The sequence below is a fragment of the Perca fluviatilis genome, chromosome 9 (genome assembly GCF_010015445.1).
Source record: "Perca fluviatilis chromosome 9, GENO_Pfluv_1.0, whole genome shotgun sequence".
Lineage (NCBI taxonomy): Eukaryota > Metazoa > Chordata > Actinopteri > Perciformes > Percidae > Perca > Perca fluviatilis.
This window is the reverse complement of record NC_053120.1, coordinates 14,479,576-14,499,268: the sequence shown is the minus strand read 5'-3', so window position 1 is coordinate 14,499,268 and position 19,693 is coordinate 14,479,576. Positions and strand designations below refer to the sequence as shown.

Below are 19,693 nucleotides of genomic sequence, written 5' to 3'. Positions count from 1 at the left end.
TGGGCTCTGAAAAAGGAGTGAAAAAGATCTGTCATCTGTAGCTGCTAAAATCCTGTAAAAACACCCACCAATTGCAGCCGGTTGGCTCAGTTGGTAGAGCAGGCGCACATACAGTATGTAGAGGTTTATTCCTCGATGCAGAAGGTCCAGGTTTTGAATCCGACCTGTGACGGTTTTCCTGCATGTCTTCCCCTTTCATGTCTGAGCTGTCTTATCATTAATGGCAGAAATGCCCATAAAAAAATCTTTAAAAAATAAAATATAATATAAAACACCCACCAATCACTGACTCCCGGTCCGCTTGAGAAGAACCAATGCCCCGCTGCGCGTACCCCATCCCTCCCGTGTACGAGCCTGAGCTCAAAGCACGTTGCCGCCGCCGGAGTTATTGCAAGTCCATTGAAGAATGGAGTAGTCATGTTTGTTTTAAACATTCTGTTCGATAATATTAGGTGTTTGCTTACCGGTGAATGAGACATGAAGTAGTTTTGATTTGAGTGAAATTGCGGCCCTTTCTCCGCTCTGCTCTGAAGCAGCTATGCAGAGATGCTCATGCATGTCTGTGTGTGGGATGGGGAGGGGTTAGACAGAGCCCCGAGAAGATGCTACTTTCAAATCTGGCTAGCTTTTCAAACATTACCAACCCTGCCTTTAAAGTATGTTCCTTATGTGTGTGTGTGTGTGTGTTGGTAACTTTGGTCTCGGCATGTCACAGAGTCTTTGCAGTGTTTAGGAGTGTATCTTGGCCTGTGTGTCTGTGAGTGTTTGCTGTGTGGACCACAGAGTTGAGCGTCAGGACTCAGCGGATTCATCAGTGGTTCTTGTCGTAGTCCTTCACCATGCCCTTGATGTGGAACAGTTTGTGTCTCAGGCTGCGACACTGTTTCTTCTTAGATTGGTAGTCCGATGTCTACAGAGCAGAGGGAGCAGTAGATGAGTCACTTAATATCCTAAAACAGTGCATTCATGCATAAGTTATTTAATACTACTAGACTACTAGACAGTAAAAATGTTAGCTCTTCTGCTCTAAAAATAAAAGCACTGTGATAGACTGTCAAGGAAAAAGGTTAAAGACATAGGTTTATGTGCAAAAGAACACACACACAAAAAAAAAATGATTCACTTTGTCACTGGATGTTAAGAACTTAATTCTTCCATAAATAACTGCAATATATTTTTAATAAAGTTTTTATGGAGTTTCGTTTATAAATTGTATCATCAGAGACGTCTCCCCACCTGCTTCAGATCCTTCAACTGATTATATTCCACTGCTACAGCCTGTGAAAAAAATGAGGAAAACAACAATTGTTACATATGTGTCATTCACATACAAACTGAATGTTAAAAGAATATTGTCTATTACCATTTTTTTTTTTTTTTTTAAGATTCTTTTTTGGTAATTTCTGCCTTTAATCAATAGGAAAGTTGTGAAAGGGGGAGAGAGAAGGGGAAGACATGCAGGAAATTGTCCCAGGTCAGACTCAAACCCTGGACCTTCTGAGTCGAGGCATAAACCTCTGAATATGTGCGCCCGCTCTACCAACTGAGCCATCCTGGCCACTAAATTTAATTTTTGGGCACTCAGGACCTTGGTGATCTGGGATTTTAGTCTTTGTGTGTCCGTCTGAGTCTTTGCAATATATACTTGTGTTTCCTTGCTGCCATAAAAAATAGCGCCAGGTAGGAGGAGATAGAGAGACAGATATTCCAACAACATCCCAAGACAAAGTTGGATATGAGATTTGGTTGAACTAATTAGTGCAGTGACTCAGCAACTGAGAAACTAACTGTACAAATGCTAAAAGTTAAGGGTGCGTGTTTTATAATTTCCTTTAACGATTCGTAAAACTTTAGCACACTCAGTAAAAGATTTCTTGCCTAATTGTGAACTGTCGCACTGCAGATTGACATCTAAATATTTAGATATTATTGAGTACCCTATTGCATTCCTCATTTGTAATTTAGGCTTATACATGCCTTTTTCCTGAGTTTTGGGGGTGAGCACTGTGTATATCTGACCTGATATTTGGCAGAGTTTTCATCCAGTGTGTCCAGCTGACGGCTGAGTTTGTTTAACTGGTCATTAATGTCGTCCATCTCAGCACACAGGCGCTTGTATTCCTTAAGGTCGGCATCAAACTCTCTCTTATAGTCATGACGCTGAGCATCAGATGTTATTTCTGGGTACATACTGGAGGAGGAGGAGAAAGGGTGGGGAGAGGAGAGGGATCAGCATCAGAGATAAACCTGCATCAGTCACTAGGAAGACTTAAAAACATTTCCAATGTTGCAGCACAAGAATATCCAGTGTAATGTAACAAAGTACGAATACTTTACTGTACACAAGTAGACTTTTCACGTATCTGTACTTTACTTACCGTTATTTATATTTCTGGAAACCTTTATACTCCACTACATTTCTTAAATAAAATGTATTCTTTACTCCACTACATTTCTCATGGTGAATGGGGTGGTGATAAAGATAACGTTGAACACCTGTGGCGGTATTTGTGAGAATTTCTTTTTCATGTATTAGAGTAAAAGATTCTTCCTCACAAAAAAGAAAAAAGAAAATTCTGTTTCTGTTGTTCTCTTTGCTGATGTCAGCTCTCTCAAAAATATGCAGTGTTTGATCCTTTAACTTGGGAGCCACAATAAAGTTCATAATCAAAGTCATTTTTTACTTTTACTTCTAATAATTAAGTACATTTAATATCAGAATGTTACTTTTGATACTTAAGTACAGTAAATATCAGATACTTTAAGACTTTTACTCAAGTAATATTCTAAAAGGTGACTTTAACTTCTTTCAAAGTCATTTTCTGCTAAGATAGTTGTACTTTTACACAAGTACTGCTTTCAAGTACTTTATACAAGAGTGAGAATATCACACCTAACAACCTTCACTGGGGTTATCAGGTTTACTACTGAACTACAGGAATAGTGTAAGTGCTGGTTTCAATAAAGGTGTGTTAATCTGGGTGTCTCGAACCACAGCCAAATATAACTGCTTTCTCATAAACTACATCGACTTCCATGTTTTGTACCTTTGGCCCAATTCTCTCATTATTCCTGAGTACAGCCCATGTGAACTGGCATGCCTCAGAGGATTAACTCTCCTGGACAGAGTGAAGCATATACAGACGGAAGCCTTTTCCACACAGACGTTCTAGCTGCATTTTCTGGTAAATCATGTTCACTCTATGTGAGCTTGATTTTCTGAGCTTACAGTTCATTTAAATCAAAGAATTAAGGTCTGGTCCTGAGGGAGCGACTGCAATCTACGTTCTGTGTTCTTAGGTAATGACATTCCATCTTTAATCCAGACAAAGTCTGAGTTGCACAGAGATACAATGGTACATTCTTACTTCTCCCACTCTTCTCCATCGAGTTCATTGCCTGTTTCTCCTCCTGTGGTGTACTCTGTCTCATACTGAGACTCATCCAGCTCTGGGTTACGTCTGCGTCTCTTGCCCCTGTTGGCAGAGGGTTTGCGGCCCCCGCCGGTCCCCTCTGAAGGGCTCGAGCTGGTTCGTCCACCGTGGGAGAAGGCTTCTGATGGTCTGCTGGTGGTTCTATCTGAGTACCTGCAGCACAGAAAAAATAACATGAAAAGTAATGACTGACTTCCACTCGAACCACAAAAAAGTCCATAATAATGACAAAGTATTTTTCATGGGAACAGCATTGGGACAACGATTTTGTTGGAGAGATAATATTCATAAAACTTTAAAGAGGTTAAAGAGGTGACTGAAAGCACAATGTCAATTTATGTTTGTGTCTTTCACTTTTCCCTTGTTGTCTACTAGCAGTGAGTTTCTATACTGAATCCAGGGATTCCCATAGTAATGTCAAGTACAGTCAAATTAAAGGTACAGTAGAGTTCAGTACAGGCTAGACAATAATTAATTACCTAGACTGCATTTGCAAGTGTAAAGGTTTGATTTCAGAAGTGGACGTGAAACCGAGGTACTTCAGCTCCCAAAACGTGACATTTTCTGCATTTGAACACATTTATATTTGTTCTTATTCATATTAATCTAGCAAATAACATATACGGTAATGAAATATAAACCCTACTAAAAATCACATTTATGTTTCTTGAGAGAGAGCTTATAAATAATGCCGTATTTGCATTGTTACTACAAAGGGGCAGTAGCTCAGTCTGTGGGGGTTTGGCTTGGGTTAAGTTTGGACTGGAGCTGTAGCTGGAGGGTGCAACTTGAGCAATGCACCAACCCCCCCGACTGCTTGGGTGCCATCATATGAGGCAGCCCTTGTGGGTGTGTGTGTGTGTGTGTGTGTACGTGTGTGTGTGTGTGTGTAAATAGAACATTGTGAAAACTTTAAATTTCCCCTTTCAGGGATTAATAAAGTATATTTTCCTTTCCTCCAAAGCTTGACTATATAAAACAAATTAAGCAAAAACATCATGACGCAAATAATGGCAGAAACGTAAGGAAAGGTCTAATGTGAGACTGTGTCTAAAGAAAAAACTATTTACTGACATGGCCCAGACAGAACCTATATGGAGGAAGGTAAACACTTTGAACCACTAATGATTATTTTTGGTAACACCCTACAATTTGACTCTGTGCCATGTTGAGGGCTCTCAGTGACCAGGGAGCAGGACAGCAGGTACAGCTCTTTAATAACGGTAAGGAGGAAACATGCTCAATATTGCAGGTTTCTAGGGATTTGTAGAGTAATTCAAGTCCAGCGGTGCAGATATTACAAGTTCTTACAAAAAAGGCTGCATAATGTCAACAACAGAGCACTCTGACATTCTTCTGCTTATGAAAATACCAGCTATATTTACTTTGTGAGAGAGGAAGTCATCAAAATTATAATATTCTGTGCTTTGAACCTAATCTAAATCCTGTTATGTAAAATGTCATTATTTTGTCTTAGCGTCCGGGAACATTAACTGTGCAGTCAACATTAATCAGGTCATTCAGAGCATATTTTTGACACAAGCTGGGCTTGTTTTTAAGAAACTGTTAGGAGCAATGTACTTTTCGTCTGATACACGGCAGTCTTTAGGACATTGACACAAACAAAAACAAGGTGCCTGAGCAATAATTTCTAGCATTGAAGAAAAGCAAATACAGCTGTTCACAAACATGCAGCATTTCAATGAACATGAGAAAAAAAGGAAAGTTAATCCAACAAGGGCTCAAAGGTCACATATACACACACACACACACACACACAGCTCATTTTGTGTGTAGGGCAATATGTTCTCATGGGCTTTAAAAGAGCAGTGATTAAATATTGCTTGTGTGAGTCACATGTTTGGAGGTTCATTGTTTGCATATAATCTTTGCTTTACAGTCAAATGTTGCAGCTACTTTCTGAATAGAATATTACCTAACTCTGTCCAATTGGAAAGACATTCACTGCTGTATGTATATCTTAAAGACACAGTCAAATAATTACAACATAATTCTGCATCTTTGTGTAACTTGGTAACTTATCTCTTGTTATATACCAAATACAAATCAAATCGTTGTGATCTCATCTTATAACGCCTCTCTTTTCTTATTTCTTCTCATCTTGAACTCAGGGGTGTTTTTGGACATTAATCCAATCAAATGTGATTTGTGGCAACTTGCTAACCTCGCTCATATATAACCATGCTCATTGGGCCTAGTAGCTAGCAGTGATATCATGGTCAGACGTATGGGTTTTGAAGTCAAAAACGTTTACATTTTCAAAAGAGTGTTTGTAGTGAGGGGGATGTAGGTGGAAGCCAGCAGTCCTCTACAGCTCCATATCACGGTGTATTTGCTAAACAACCCCCACTTTTGAGCGATCCAATCAAGGGATTTGGATTAAAATCCCTCGCATAACTAAACACATTTTTTGTTTTGTTTCACCAAAACATGCTTCATCTGATTTGTATGTATAATACAGATTCTCAGTTAAAAAGGGGTGGAGAATATAGGTTCACCCACTCATTGTTGTCATAGTTGTCCTCGTTATAGGAGCTGCTGTCCACCTTAGCTGGGGGGTAGGAGATGACACTGTTCGCTGAGGCGTTGAGCAGCCCGGCTCCCTTCTCTGATACCAGCAGGGTAGGGGCGTCTTGAACACTGCGGCTTTCCTCTACATTGTTCACCTACAGCAGGCAGGAAAAAACAAAAGGAACAGACTCAGCAAACAGAAACAAACAACTAAAGCACTCACAAAGACCAGGTCACGCTACAGGCTCATTTTCTGATTGACATCCTGTTCATCCAGAAACCATTAATTTTTTCCTCTTTTCCTTAGGTCCCTTCTTGAGAAGAAAAGATATCTCTACAACCGAGACAGAAGTATGGTAATTATTAGTGCCTTAAGTTTCAAAGAAAAGTCAGGCATGTAATTGGACGGCACAGTCCAAATACTTAGTGAAATGAGGGCTGTTTGGTTCACCTTGCTTGAAAATGTCAAGAGAACAAAAACAAAGGATGACTTATGGCTAATTGTAAAATAAACCTGACACTAACCATTAATAAATGGATATATGGTCTCTTGTTTACAGTGTTTGCTCTACTTTTCACATATTTGTTTCTGATAGCCTTATAACCTAAAAATATAAGGATAAGGATATAATATATGTATACACAAAATATCTGACAATAATTCCAGCTTCGCTTTCAATTCTTTCTATTATTTTATGTCTGCATGAACACCTTGAACGGATGTGCGCCTCCTTTCTTTCTTCAAACAAAAGATCTGACATGTAAATAAGTGTTCCTTAATCTGTATTTTCAACTCCTTCCTGTGAGCTCAGACAGCCTGCGTGAGGGAATTCCTCACAAAAATGAAGGGGTGGTCACTGTTTCTCCCACTTCCACTGGGTCAGCAAATGTATCAATCATTAGATGCCTTTCAGACAAACTCTACACAAAGCAGTTAAGTCTAAACTAGGGTCTTACTGTGCTTCTGCTACCTGGAAGGCTAACTGGCTTAAAGTTAAAGCAGAAACCCTTTTGGTCATTTTTCAAATCTAGCAACACAAAGAGGATGTGAAGCCACTAAAAACACAACAAAAAGGAGACTAAAACTTAAACAATTCATCGTATAAGCAAGTACGCAGGTAAGCAGGTTTTAAATTAAGCAGGCACACAGTATCTGCCTTTGTACACAAAATAGCCCTGACAATGGTTTGGGTGGGGTTACTTTTGACAATGCATATTTCTGAAAAAACATTAAAACTGTGTGCAGCAACGTCCAGGATTATGTTCTTCTAAAATACATCTACTGCACATGCACATGTCTATAATGTTTTTCAGCACCACTCCTGCTTAGAGGTGATCATTTACTACTACTATACTGTATATATAACCCTAAAAACAACATCTTACTGCTTACTTGATGGTACATTACTGAGCAATCTCTTAAATTCCTCACAGTGCAGGAGCATAAGCCTTGCCCCCGAAAAACAATAATCATTGTGGGTGGAGTGCCTGGGTGGGGGAGAGTTACCCTTGCAACTTGCAGCTGCAGGAGAATCCCATTTGAAGACTGCACTTCATGTAAGAATTTCAACAATGCCTTCTCAGTGTGCAGCACAGCAGCTGCTGGGCTGTGAGCAGCGTGTGTAAGCACAGTAAGAATGTCTGAGTCCTGGACCCGGTGAAGAAAAGCATGAAGGCAATGATGGAGAGACACAGAGCGAGACAGGGAGAAGAAGCCATGGATGTTGATGAGGGGAGAAGGAGCCATGGGAAGCAGACGAAGAAGAAGAAGAAGAAGAAGAAGAAGAAGAAGAAGAAGAAGAAGAAGAAGAAGAAGCAGAGTAGTGGCAAGGAGAGTCACAATGGAAAAAGGTAGAAATGTCTACTTGAATACCAAAAAACACTCTTACTTGTAGGATTGTGCTTCACCAAAGAAGATGCACTTGTGCTTTGCAAAACTAACCAGAACAGCAAGTGTTATTGAGCAGCAGTGTTTGACATATTTAAAAGAGAAAATACAGTGAAAGCTGCAATTTTCAAATCACAATAGCCACACGCCGACCGTGGACTGCACCATCTATTTTAAATTAACTATTGGCCAATCATAATATCATATTTAGATATTTCTCTACACTCTACACTACTCCTCCTCGAAGATATGCCAGTACTCAAAACATTTCAAATAATAAACCTCATCAGTCAGACCAGGGATACCACTTTGGGAGAAATGAATAACAAATCTTTGTTATTTATGGTGCAGCCACATTTTGTTTCTTAAATAAAATTGTTCTAACTTGTTTATTGTCCGCACAGTATTATGCTATATATACTTCCAATGTTATACTATAGCATCAAACCACATACATTCACTCTGTATTTGGATGTTTTAATCTGCCTCTATGAAACCACCCCAGGATGCTTTCACTCTACATTTGTGCAGCACTTCAGTGTTTCCAGCACACAGACAGCCCTGCAGAAACCGACTCTGATGACCTCATGCAGCAGACACAATGCAGCCACCCTTGGGCAAAGTGAATGAGGCCAGTGTATGAGGTCATCAGAGCATGCCAGGCCTCTCCGAGCTCAGCAACAGAGATGGTTCCAATCTCAAACCAACCACAGCCTCAGACTGTCACTGACCTTGTGTTTAAAAGGTCCAAACAAGCCTGATGACTCACTTTGTGGAACAGACACAGAATGCAGGTAGCGCAGCAATGAAGGAGAATAGTAACAGCAGTGTGGAACATTGGATATATGAGGAAAATGAGGACAGAAGGTCAATTCTATCACATTAAGAGCCTGTTTATTGAGAAAGCAAAAGTCAAATATGTTCCTATACGTTCCTATATGAAGCTTGAATAAATAATGATCTTATTGCAATAGCAGTCATCAAATAAAAATATTTGAAAAAGAAATATTTGCTCTTTCCCCCAACCTTTATAATCCAAAACATGTCTCTTACTCCTTACATTAGTATTTACATAAAACATGTTAGAATTGTGAAGTGTACATGCCATTACTGTACCTACAATACGTCCGATGACATCAGTGAGCGTGGCTCCATTATCAGACACTAGTGCTAGTCATAGGATTCACTCTTGGCTTGTCTGATCTACTCTGCTCTGCCTGTACACCTCTGTGTGCATGATGCCATGTTCTAGGCAATGACAACCACTCGCAAAAACAAACAGCTCTGTACAATCTAATATGACAACGTGTCTGTTTGTGTTCTTTAAGTATTTTATGTCAGTGCAAGATATAAAGGGTTAAGGTCATCTAGCAATATTTAGTTTAGTTTAATACTTGTTTTGTATACTAAGGGATATTTAGCTTTTCAATTTCTTTCACTTGCAATTGGCATGCATGCACTGTATACCATGTGTCTGCATGTATTGATTTGTGTTCGTGACACTCTCTTGCACAATGTTTGAACAAACACTGGATGTGGACAATATGTGTTGGGGAGGATGCTGATTGCAGTATGTAGAAACAGAAAGGACATATTCTACAGACCCAGTTTTAAGATACAAAACAATAAAAAAAAAAGTGCTTACAAACCAAGTTTAAAGAATGTCAAGCTACCCTATTAGTTCTGTTTGTGACTATCAATTACATTTTCAAACCTGAAATTTTGATGTCAACTCATTCTCTATCACTGTATTAAACAGGGCGTCTTTGAAAAGGGGGAGGTCAAGTCAATCATCAACCCATATCTCAGGTAACATTCTCATGTGACTAAAGTGATGTTGACATTTAAAAACCTGAAAGCAGGCTAGAAACTGCCTGCCTGCTTACTATCTTCTCAGATGGTTAATGATTACTCAGAGTGAAACCAGGTAGTAGGCCATGAGCATTAACAATCAGTGACTGCCGTCAGCCCTAACCCGGAACAATGTGACTAAGTCAGAGGAAACACTGTTACGCTAGTCTGACCGTTTCCCTGCAGGATCCGATAAACTCATAAAGATCTGTATATGATGCTCCTTTTGGACTTTCAACCCATAAAGAGAAACAATGAAAGCATAAGAGGGATTTGAAATGGTGAAGAACATCACCTAATATTGTGTCAAAAATAGCATAACAAGCTACAAACCAACCTGTGGAGAGTGGCAGATTGGCAATTTACTGCATCTACGTCAACACAATCACCTAACCTATATCTATACCTGATGACTACCTAAGCAGGATGACTTCCTCACTGATGACCTACTTTCTTTACCTACTTCGCATTGTAAAAAAAATGTTGGAAACTAATTTCCCACATTGCAAATTTGGTGACAGATGGAGAAAAGCATATGTCAATCAGTTTTGGTGGAAGAACCTTGATGCAGAAAAAAAAACATAGTTGATCATTTCATCATCTAATCAAATCGCCTATGAATATTGTATTCCATCAACTTTTCTAAGGCTAGATTTAAGCTCTTTAAGCTGTGCATGCACAAACTCAGGGTCAGTTTGGGTCCAAAAAGTGATTTTTCTTTGTAAATCCCACGTAAACCCAGTTTATATTGTGACTACCATCCTGTTGTCTCTTACCCATTCCTCTACGTCCCTGCCCTCTGAGGCCTTCCCACCAACGAGAGGCTCTTCCCAGTAGATGTTTGGTTTCCCGTATCGCCAGATCTTCCCTCTTGTTTTGTGTGCAAAGAAAGCCGCAACACCGAAGGCGATGACAACCACGAATCCACACACCATGGCAACTCCCTAGAAAAGCAAGAACATGACAATAAAATCTGGAAAGTTCTAAAGGAGATAAACTGTAAAATAAAGCTGGTTTATCCCGGCACAAAAAGTACACAAATACAGGTGTGACATCATTCAGAGAAATACATATCACAATTTGTGGCTTCATGTACCTAAAAATTTTACAAATGCTTCATGATAATAGATAACAAAACAGTACAGGACTGATAACATTGGATACTATAATATGTTTGTGAGTCCAGTTTTATCTCACACTTCCCACATTTTTAACAGCCATATTTCACAAAAACAGAAACCCAAAGAATTTCAAGTACAAACAGAATCATCAACAATTCTGATAATGAATTAATAAGTCATCTAATAAAAACAGCTTAACATTACCTAGTTACAGCTCCAGTAATGTGAGGATTTGCTGTTTGTATTTGTTTTATATTATTGTATATATTTGGGTTTTGGGCTGTTGTTCAGACAAAATATACAAAGACTGAACAGTTAATGGATTGTTTATTTTTTAACAGTGTAATTGTTGAAATTGTTACTTGCAGCCTTAATTAATTAATTTGTAGTCTTTCACATGTTGCAATTAAGTAAAACATTTTTTTTTGCTTCCTTCACTGCTCATCCAACTTATATACCTTCTACATAAAGTATTACGGTTAGAACTCTAGTCCGATCAATTTAAAATCAAGTTGTAAATATTCAAATGAGGCCATTGTCAGACTATTCAATCTACTACTTGAATGGATCCTGAAGAGAGTCACACCAAACACTGACTCAACCCTTGATATCTACACACCTCCTGTGGGTCCACAAAGCAGTAATGGTAGAGGTACTGGTTGTAGATGGGGAAGCCTCCCACTCCTCCCATCTGAGAGTAGCTGGTCTGGTAGAGGTTCTGGCACATCATAAGCATCGGATTGTACATCATACTGGAGGTGCCCTGGGACATGGGGTTCACCCCGACAATGTAGACAATGTTTATGATGCCCTGGAAAATACAATGACAGTCATTATTATTTACATTATTATTTACAACATACACTACCGGTCAAAAGTTTGGGGTCACTTAGAAATTTCCATTCCATTATAGACAGAATACCAGCTGAGATCAGTTGCATTGTTTTTTTAATCAGGGCAGCAGTTTTCAGATTACATTATGTGCTTACATAATTGCAAAAGGGTTCTCGACTGTTACTGTAGAAAGAAGTGGCTGATCTTTAATCTACATTGCCCATTATCAGCAACCATTCATCCAATGTTCCAAAGGTACATTCTGTTTACTAATCTGATATAACTTTAAAAGGCTAACTGAGAAAACATTTGAGAACCCTTTTGCAATTATGTAAGCACATAATGTAATCTGAAAACTGCTGCCCTGGTTAAAAAAAACAATGCAACTGATCTCAGCTTGTATTCTGTCTATAATGGAGTGGAATGGAAATTTCTAAGTGACCCCAAACTTTTGACCGGTAGTGTAAGGTGACCATAAAATGTGTATGAGTCTTACCTGCAGGATTGCCATGATGATGCTGGCTATCATGACGGCCAGGAAGAACTTTCTACCACGGACAGTGTTGGATTTAGAGAAGCTTGTGATGAAGAAGGCCAGTGCCCCTATGAAGTTAATGGCTGCCATGGCAATCATGGTGGTTTTGGCTGAGTAAGGAGAGAGGTAGGAGCCATAGCCATTTCCATAGCCTCCTCCGTAGCCTCCTCCATAACCTCCATAACCACCGTATCCTGAGCCGTAGCTGCCGCCGCCGTATCCACTGCCGTAGCCCATTCCCATTCCCATTCCATACTGCATGTCCCACATGAGAGTGGAGGCCACGCAGGCAAAAATCGCCACACACAACACGATCACTGTAGCCATCATGGCCTTGATGATCCCTGGAGGTGACAGCCATTTGTAGAAGTGCTGAGGTTTGTCCTCAATGTAGTAAGATCCCGGCGGAGGTGGGTATGCGTTGTAACCGCTCTGAGGAGCATTGAAGCTGCCTGGAGGGCCAAAGCCATTGTTGGATGGCGAGCGGAAAGGAGGAGAGTAAACAGGTGGACTCTCATAGTGCTGCTTGTCGAACATCGCTCAAAGATATCCCGTACTGTGAACAAAATAAAAAAAACTGTTTGTGGATAGACGAGAGAGCAAAGAGTACTGCACAAAACTAGGAAGAGTTGTCCGGCTCTGTTTTTCAGCAGCACTGATATGAGTAATGCTACGTGGAGATATGGGAAAGTTAGGCGTGACTGTCTTTCGTAATGAGAGTTAGTAAGAGAACAGTGTAAATGTTTTACCCTTTCCAGGGGGTGTGATTAATGAGGGCATAAGTTAGGCTTGTTTCTGCAATTTGTTCTTTCAGGTTGAGTAAATTAGTTTTACAGAGAGCAGAGCACAAAGTTTATCACTTGTCATTTCATAAACAAGATCAGACCTGCTTTCCTAACAGAAAATAGAATTATTAGATGAATGACCTTTAGCTTTGAGGTCTCTGAGCCGGCAAAGTCAGAATCAGTGTTGAGATGTCGGTACCAGGGCGGGGAGCGCAGCCAAACAACAATACTTTCCTTTTTGCCTCTTCACAGGCTGTAGGAGTCTCTCTCCAGCCCCCACAATGTCCAGCCAGACTTTGAACATTTCACATCCCGCCCGCTACATTTTTGTTTTCTTTCTGGTTACAAATCTTACAGAAAGATATCCAAGGCCACAGCGTATACAATTTAACAATGCCCATTCTTCTACATGGAGCTCTAAAGGGAGGGGGCTGCCTACATGTGAGTGAAACGCAGAGCAAAGTCACTGTAAAGGACAAAAACATTTTTTTTAACATTAATGCCTCTTTTACTTTTTTTCCTCAACACAATGCTCAGTGCTGGTAACGGACTGTAAAATATCATCTGTTAATACACCACATAACAATAGGAGAAATTATTAATTATTTCAAGATGTTCAACTAATGGCTACTTCTGTTATTGATTCATCATTATTTTTTGATTAACTGTTTAATTGTTTAGTCTATAAAATGTCATAAAGTAGTGGAAAATGCCCAGCACAGGTTCCCAAAGCCCAAGGTCAAGTCTTAAAATTAATTGTTTTGTCAGATCAACAGTCCAAAACACAAAGATATGGAGTTTTCAAGATAAAAAAAACATGGATGTGTTCTTTTGTCATGTATGATTGTAAACTGAATATTTCTTCACGTTAGGAGTGTTAGTTGAACAAACCATGTGATTTAAATATCAGTTTGTATATTAGTCACTTAGCTCTGGGGAATTGTGATGGCCATTCTATTTTACTATTTACTTACATTTTATAGACAAAGCGATTATTCAATTTAGTGAGAAAATAATCAATAACTTAATCGTTAATGAAAATAATCATTTTTGCAGCCCTTGATTCATTTTTTCAGCTGTATTTAGCCTAATTTATTATCAAGGGATGTTTGCAATGTGCTCTGCCTTTCTAAGCTCGGTCTTCCAGTGACAGTACATCACTGATTTTAACAACAACAACCAAAATGTCTTCCATCTACATCATGCTACTGTTCAGTCACCTTAGTGGGATTGTGAGGGAGGTAACGGCCATTCAGAAACATAGACATACAGACAGACGGACGGACAGCGAGACAGTCCCTGGCACTGCCTACAGTCTCCAGTCCCCGGTAATAACTCTCCTCTCTTTATGGGACTCTGGCACACACGGCAGAAGAGGTCTCGCCTCAGAGCCTCCATCCCAGACACCTTCCCATTATTCCCTCCCTCATTCCTCCATATCCCTCACAATTCCCCCTATCCCCCCCACCCCATTCTCTCCCTCCCTCTATAACTTATTGCCTTTGTTTTGGGAGCAGGAGGGGCAAAAGTTAAGGCTGCTCGTCACGGAAACAGTGTTGCCATGGAGTTGGGGTAAAAAAAAGTAGAAGAAATGTGGGGCACTGTCCAGGGAGGATCACACAAGGGCTCCTCTGTGCTGCTCCTGAGTGGAGTGAGGCAGGAGAAAGAGGGGAGGACAGGTGGATGTTGTGCACAGAGGTGTCAGGTGTCCTCTATTGTTGATCAACAGGCCGTCTCCTAAGTCAGTGGGTCTTAGTTTAATTTCTACTGCCAGTGTTTGATTCATGGTTTGATTATATCAAAGATTTTCGGTACACACTTCCTGTCTCTTAAATGGGCATGGCCTGCTTTGAAAGTGTAGTAAATGTTGTGGGGATTTATAAGGATACATTTGCATTACTAATTCATATTTTCTTTTGCTAACATTACATATTTACACAGCTAAAAACAATATCTTTATTACAACAAAAATCTATTTCTTTTAGGGTGTTCGCAAACATTAGTTGACATTAGCTTATGTGTTTCCAGATCTCGCGAGAGTTTGTTACTGAGACAGAAAGGTCTAGAAGAAAGTTCATTTTCTCCTGATTTGTCCATCTAAAAAATGCCATTTTAGTGTCAGAATGTTCGGGAGATATGTGGTGTGAAAACAATGGATTTACTTTGGTGATTACGGGGCAAAGAATCGGTCATAATCTGTGTTCACCTTCATTTCTCCCATTGGAATCTATACCCCCAGGTCCTGGTGAAACTAACACGACACAGATACAGGAAATGACTCTGAGTTGGGGCGTCTCGGTTCTAAACAAACCGCATTTGATTATATCGATAACTGGCAGGAAATAATCTGAGGCTCATGCCCTTTCCAAGCAATGAAATTACACTGAGGACCAAACAACTGTAAATTCTACCTCCCAAGGCTTCACAACAACATGAATTCCTTTTCCTACGTTATAACAGTAGGAAAAGTACAACTTTTTAAGCCCAAACTGTCCTTGTGTCAGGTACAGAGAGAAATCAAGGGCTTTAAAATCTTGAAATCTGAATCTTAAACTCTTTGAGCTGAAATCGTTGTACTTTCCTCAATGTAATAAAGTAGGAATTTTCTAAAGGGAGCGTTTGAAAGTAGTGTGAATCTTTGGGAAGCAAAAATCATAAGTACAGGTTTTTGGACTTAGCTAGAGCTATAATGATTCATGGTTTAAATCATTATGGCAAGCAAAAATACCAAACATTTGATGGTTTTAGCTTCTCAAATGTAAGAATTTGCTGCTTGTTCTTCTTTTAAAGTTATTGTAAACTGAATATCTATGGGTGTGGACCTTTAGTCTGACAAAACAAAACATATGGTGACATTAACTTTGGCTATTGGGCCTTTTCCACTATATTTTATTGATCAAAAAATTAATCAATTATTAAAATAAATATTGGCAGATTAATCGATATTGCAGCTGCAGACTCAGTACCTGGACAAGAAAGATGTGATTGTGTCTTGCACACTGATTGTTAAGCCCCACAAAATCACAATATCTTTTTAGGACATCTGCTTTGCATTAAGGGAAAGCCTTTAAAGGACAAATCAGGCGCAAAATGAACCTAGGGGTTAATAAGACGTGTACCGAGTTCGACCGTTCTCTGGGATATGTTTTCATGCTAATTGAATGTGACCAGTTTTATCGCAAGCCGCTAATTACCTTATAATGCTAATCGTCGGTGCACAGGTAAAGTAAAAAGAAATCACTATTTCTATTCCACTAACAAGGCTTAAAATAGCACCACACTTTCACGGTAGCATAATGAGGGTCCTTACATGTTTAACCGAAGCATTGAGAACTTTGCAAATGTACAGACAGTTTATTAAAAAGGTAGTTTAGAAAGACTGTACCTTTCACGTATACAGTCGGGCGCCATCTTGGGAAAACGAACACCGTGCAACTTGAGCTGAACTGTCACTTGAAATCTCCCATGGTCCGTGGTTTCCCAAAGGGGCAATAGGAATTACATTTGTGAAATCTAATTACATGGAAATGCATGAATTATATCTGTTTATTAAAATATATGTATGGCGTTCGGCGTTCGACTGGTCAGACTGTTTTCCCAAGATGGCGCCCGTCTGTATACGTGAAAGGTACTGTCTTTCTAAACTATCTTTTTAATAAATTTCCTGATAACAAACCATTTGCTGTAGCAGCAGCACCGTGGCAGCTATAGTAGGAGTACCAGGTGATAACTAATGAGGATCCTTAATAAACAATAAACCAGCAGCAGCGGTAGTAGTAGCAGTAGTGATCGTAGTAGCAGTAGTAATACAGTGGTGTTTGTCTAAAACTGGCACACAAATCTCATTTTCATGCTGGGCAGAAGGCACAGCGTTTGGACCAAAGTCACAGGTCAGGTCAGACACCCACCAGCAGCAGCCTGAACTCCTCTACAACACAGAGACTTTATCATCTGCTGCTGATAATGGAATTCTAGTCATACAGTCACATGTCTCACATCTGTCAAAAACAATTAGTCCCCTGCCCAGTGTAGGCTGGGACCCACTGGGAAACTCACAGGAGTCAGCCAAGGCTTCCTGCCCAAAAACACCCCACTGAAAAATCCTGTGGGCCATACAAAATACTCAGTAAAACTTGTGGAAAAACATGTTGCGCAGATGTTTTAGGTACACCTGTCTAACGTATATATTAAAACAAAAACAGCTTTAGAGAGATGTCGATTCAACTTGTCATTTTGGAGACTGTGTTGTTGTTGAAGTGTATTATGTTATACTGAAGGGGTTCTAATGTTGTCTACCCCAGTTATACCAATGAAGGTAGAGTAAATGTTGAATCAACATAAACCTGAACAAAACATTTGCTCCTCAGTATTTAATGTTATGTTTTTTTCTTCAATATTGCATGCATATTATTTAACTGTGTTATATACTCAATGGTACTTGTCACAGGGTTGTAGGTTGGATGCTGTTGTGTTGCTTTTTTATGATATGGTAAGCTAAAGACACTTCCATAATAAACACTTCAATAAAGTTGTATTCTATTCTACCCTTTATGAAGGTATGATTTATTGCAGGGCTGCTGTATTGGACTGCAGTTTTAGCTGGGTGTACCTACTGTATAAACTGGTATCTGAGCGCAATTATTAAGTCTATTACTTGTTTGCATAACAAACAAAGAAACTCTTAAACTACATTAATAATACATCTTTGAGTCTAGACTTAACGGTTGTTTTGGTTTTAGTCAATTAAGATTTCTTTTGCCAATTTGTGCTTTATCCTTTTAATGCTGAATGACTAATAGTATATCGAGGACACTAATCAGCACATCTGTGGTAAAAACAAGATTTAAAGTGGTGCTTTTGCATGATTCTTTGTGGAGAAACTCAGTTTTACAGATCTGTTGATTCAATCAACTATTCCACAAAATCATAGGAGTGTAAGTCAACTTAATGAAAGACTTTAGTCTTTAGTCAAGGACAGCCCTAATGTTTACAATAAATTAAAGATATAAAGAGATTGCAGGTTGTGAACCTGCTGTGATTTGGTTTTGGTTGTGGCTAATGTAATTGGGGGAATGTAGTACAATTTGAGGTACTTGAATGAATATTTCCATTTTATGCTGCTTATACTTCTTCTCCACACTATTTTGGAAGCCTATATTGTATTTATTACTGGACAAACTTTGTCTGGCAATTCTTCAGATATTATAAATAGAAAATATAATTCAACTAATAAATTATTATTCATTATTATAAATTAAGTTGCTGAAAAGTAGTTGAAATTAGGTACACCTTTACCAGCTGCAATATTAGTGATGCTCAATGCAACACCAATTATAATAGGCCTACGTTATTCTGGAATGGGACATTCTGCAAATGATTACTTTTGGCACTTTGAGTAGCCTATATTTTGATGCCAACGCTGTGGTATTGCTTACTGTGGTATATTTTAAACGGCAGCGACTTTGATAAAAAGACATTAATGCAAGTTTAGTCTGATAGAATAACTCTACATACTACAATCAAAATCACCTTTAAACTTCATGTTGCCTTACCTGTGGAACGCTAAAGGGGAATAGGAACTTCCAGCCAATCCCTGTTTCCTGTCAAAACTCCCCTTCTGAAAGTTAGGAGCTAAATAATGTGTCCGTTAGAAAACTAACCTGTCTCCGAGATGAATTAATATTAAAGTGAACCTCTTCATTCGAGGCTATCTTTAAAAGTAGCGACTCCGCTTTAAGCTGCAGTCCGAGGCGAAGATAGAGACAACGGTTTGCTTCGACAAACAGCCTCTGAACAAGTGCTTTGTCCCGCCTGTCCGCGGTGATGAGGCCCACCGCACAACACCGCTACTCCACCGAAGTTCAACCGCCAGAGGTCGGGCTTTCTGCGGCTAACAGTGACCATACGGGACAGAGACGGCAGAAAGACCCTTTTTTAATTTAATCGATTCTAAAATTATAGTAATGAAATTATGAATGATGCGTATAATAACATCATCATCGTCATCATAGTATTCCGCCAAACAATGTAGTTCTTGAACAGCAGTTTAGACATTTCTCGCTAAAAACAGTTGTGGAATGTAGTATCCTACATTTACTCAAGTAGCCTACTGTACATATCTGAGGTAGGCCTACGTATACTTCAACACCGCTACATTTATTTCACAACTTTAGTTACTTGTTACTTTACTGATCGATATTTTTGCATACAAAACACATGGAGCTTATAAAATATGTTTTATTGTAAATTAAAGTAGGCCTACCCAAAAGTTTATATAAGTAGGCTACAGCTGAAACTAATAGTTGAGTAATAGAAAATGAACTGGCAACTAGGCTGTTTTGCACAAGCATTGTGAAGGTGTTACTTTGGGTAATTGTGATGAGCATTCAATTTTTACAAACCAAACAATTAATTTATTAATGGAGAAAATAAGCAGCAGCTTAATCCATAATGCAACTATTCATTAGTTGCAGTCCTGCACAAAATAGTTATAAATTAGCTCCACCTCAACAAACTACAGTAAATAAAATCTGTAAAAACCTGCTTTTACATTAATGCATGAGTAACAATAATCCAATGATATCAAAAACAATAGTACAACAGTCACAGAGGCCATTTCTTTGCATTGATTACATTTTCCTGATGACTTATACTTTTACTTATGTAACATTTTCAATGCAGGACGTTTACTTGCAATGAAGTTCTTACATTGT

General features: G+C 39.1%; 1 protein-coding gene across 2 annotated transcripts; it reads right to left on the bottom strand.

The window, feature by feature from the left end:
* Positions 1-694: 694 nt before the first annotated feature.
* si:ch73-61d6.3 (occludin) lies at positions 695-18,815 on the bottom strand. 2 transcript variants are annotated; one of them, XM_039810587.1, is made up of 9 exons: positions 18,533-18,815; positions 12,157-12,751; positions 11,446-11,637; positions 10,482-10,649; positions 5,958-6,121; positions 3,369-3,587; positions 2,020-2,191; positions 1,237-1,278; positions 695-910 (listed from the first exon to the last, which is right to left on the bottom strand). In XM_039810587.1, exons 2-9 carry the CDS (start codon positions 12,730-12,732, stop codon positions 812-814), a joined length of 1,632 nt encoding a protein of 543 aa, XP_039666521.1. In that variant the 5' UTR covers positions 12,733-12,751; positions 18,533-18,815; the 3' UTR covers positions 695-811. The 2 variants fall into 2 exon arrangements, with proteins under 2 accessions (XP_039666521.1, XP_039666522.1); XM_039810588.1 differs by lacking the exon at positions 18,533-18,815 and adding an exon at positions 16,366-16,490.
* Between the last annotated feature and the right edge of the window lie 878 nt (positions 18,816-19,693).

Excerpts from the sequence above, each read along its gene's own strand:
- si:ch73-61d6.3 (XM_039810587.1), bottom strand. The coding sequence starts at position 12,732 with ATGTTCGACAAGCAGCACTATGAGAGTCCACCTGTTTACTCTCCTCCT. Across the intron at positions 3,588-5,957 it reads GACAACTATGACAACAATGA|GTACTCAGATAGAACCACCA; the intron begins GTGGGTGAACCT and ends TCTGTGCTGCAG. Across the intron at positions 1,279-2,019 it reads AAAACTCTGCCAAATATCAG|GCTGTAGCAGTGGAATATAA; the intron begins GTCAGATATACA and ends TTTTTTTCACAG.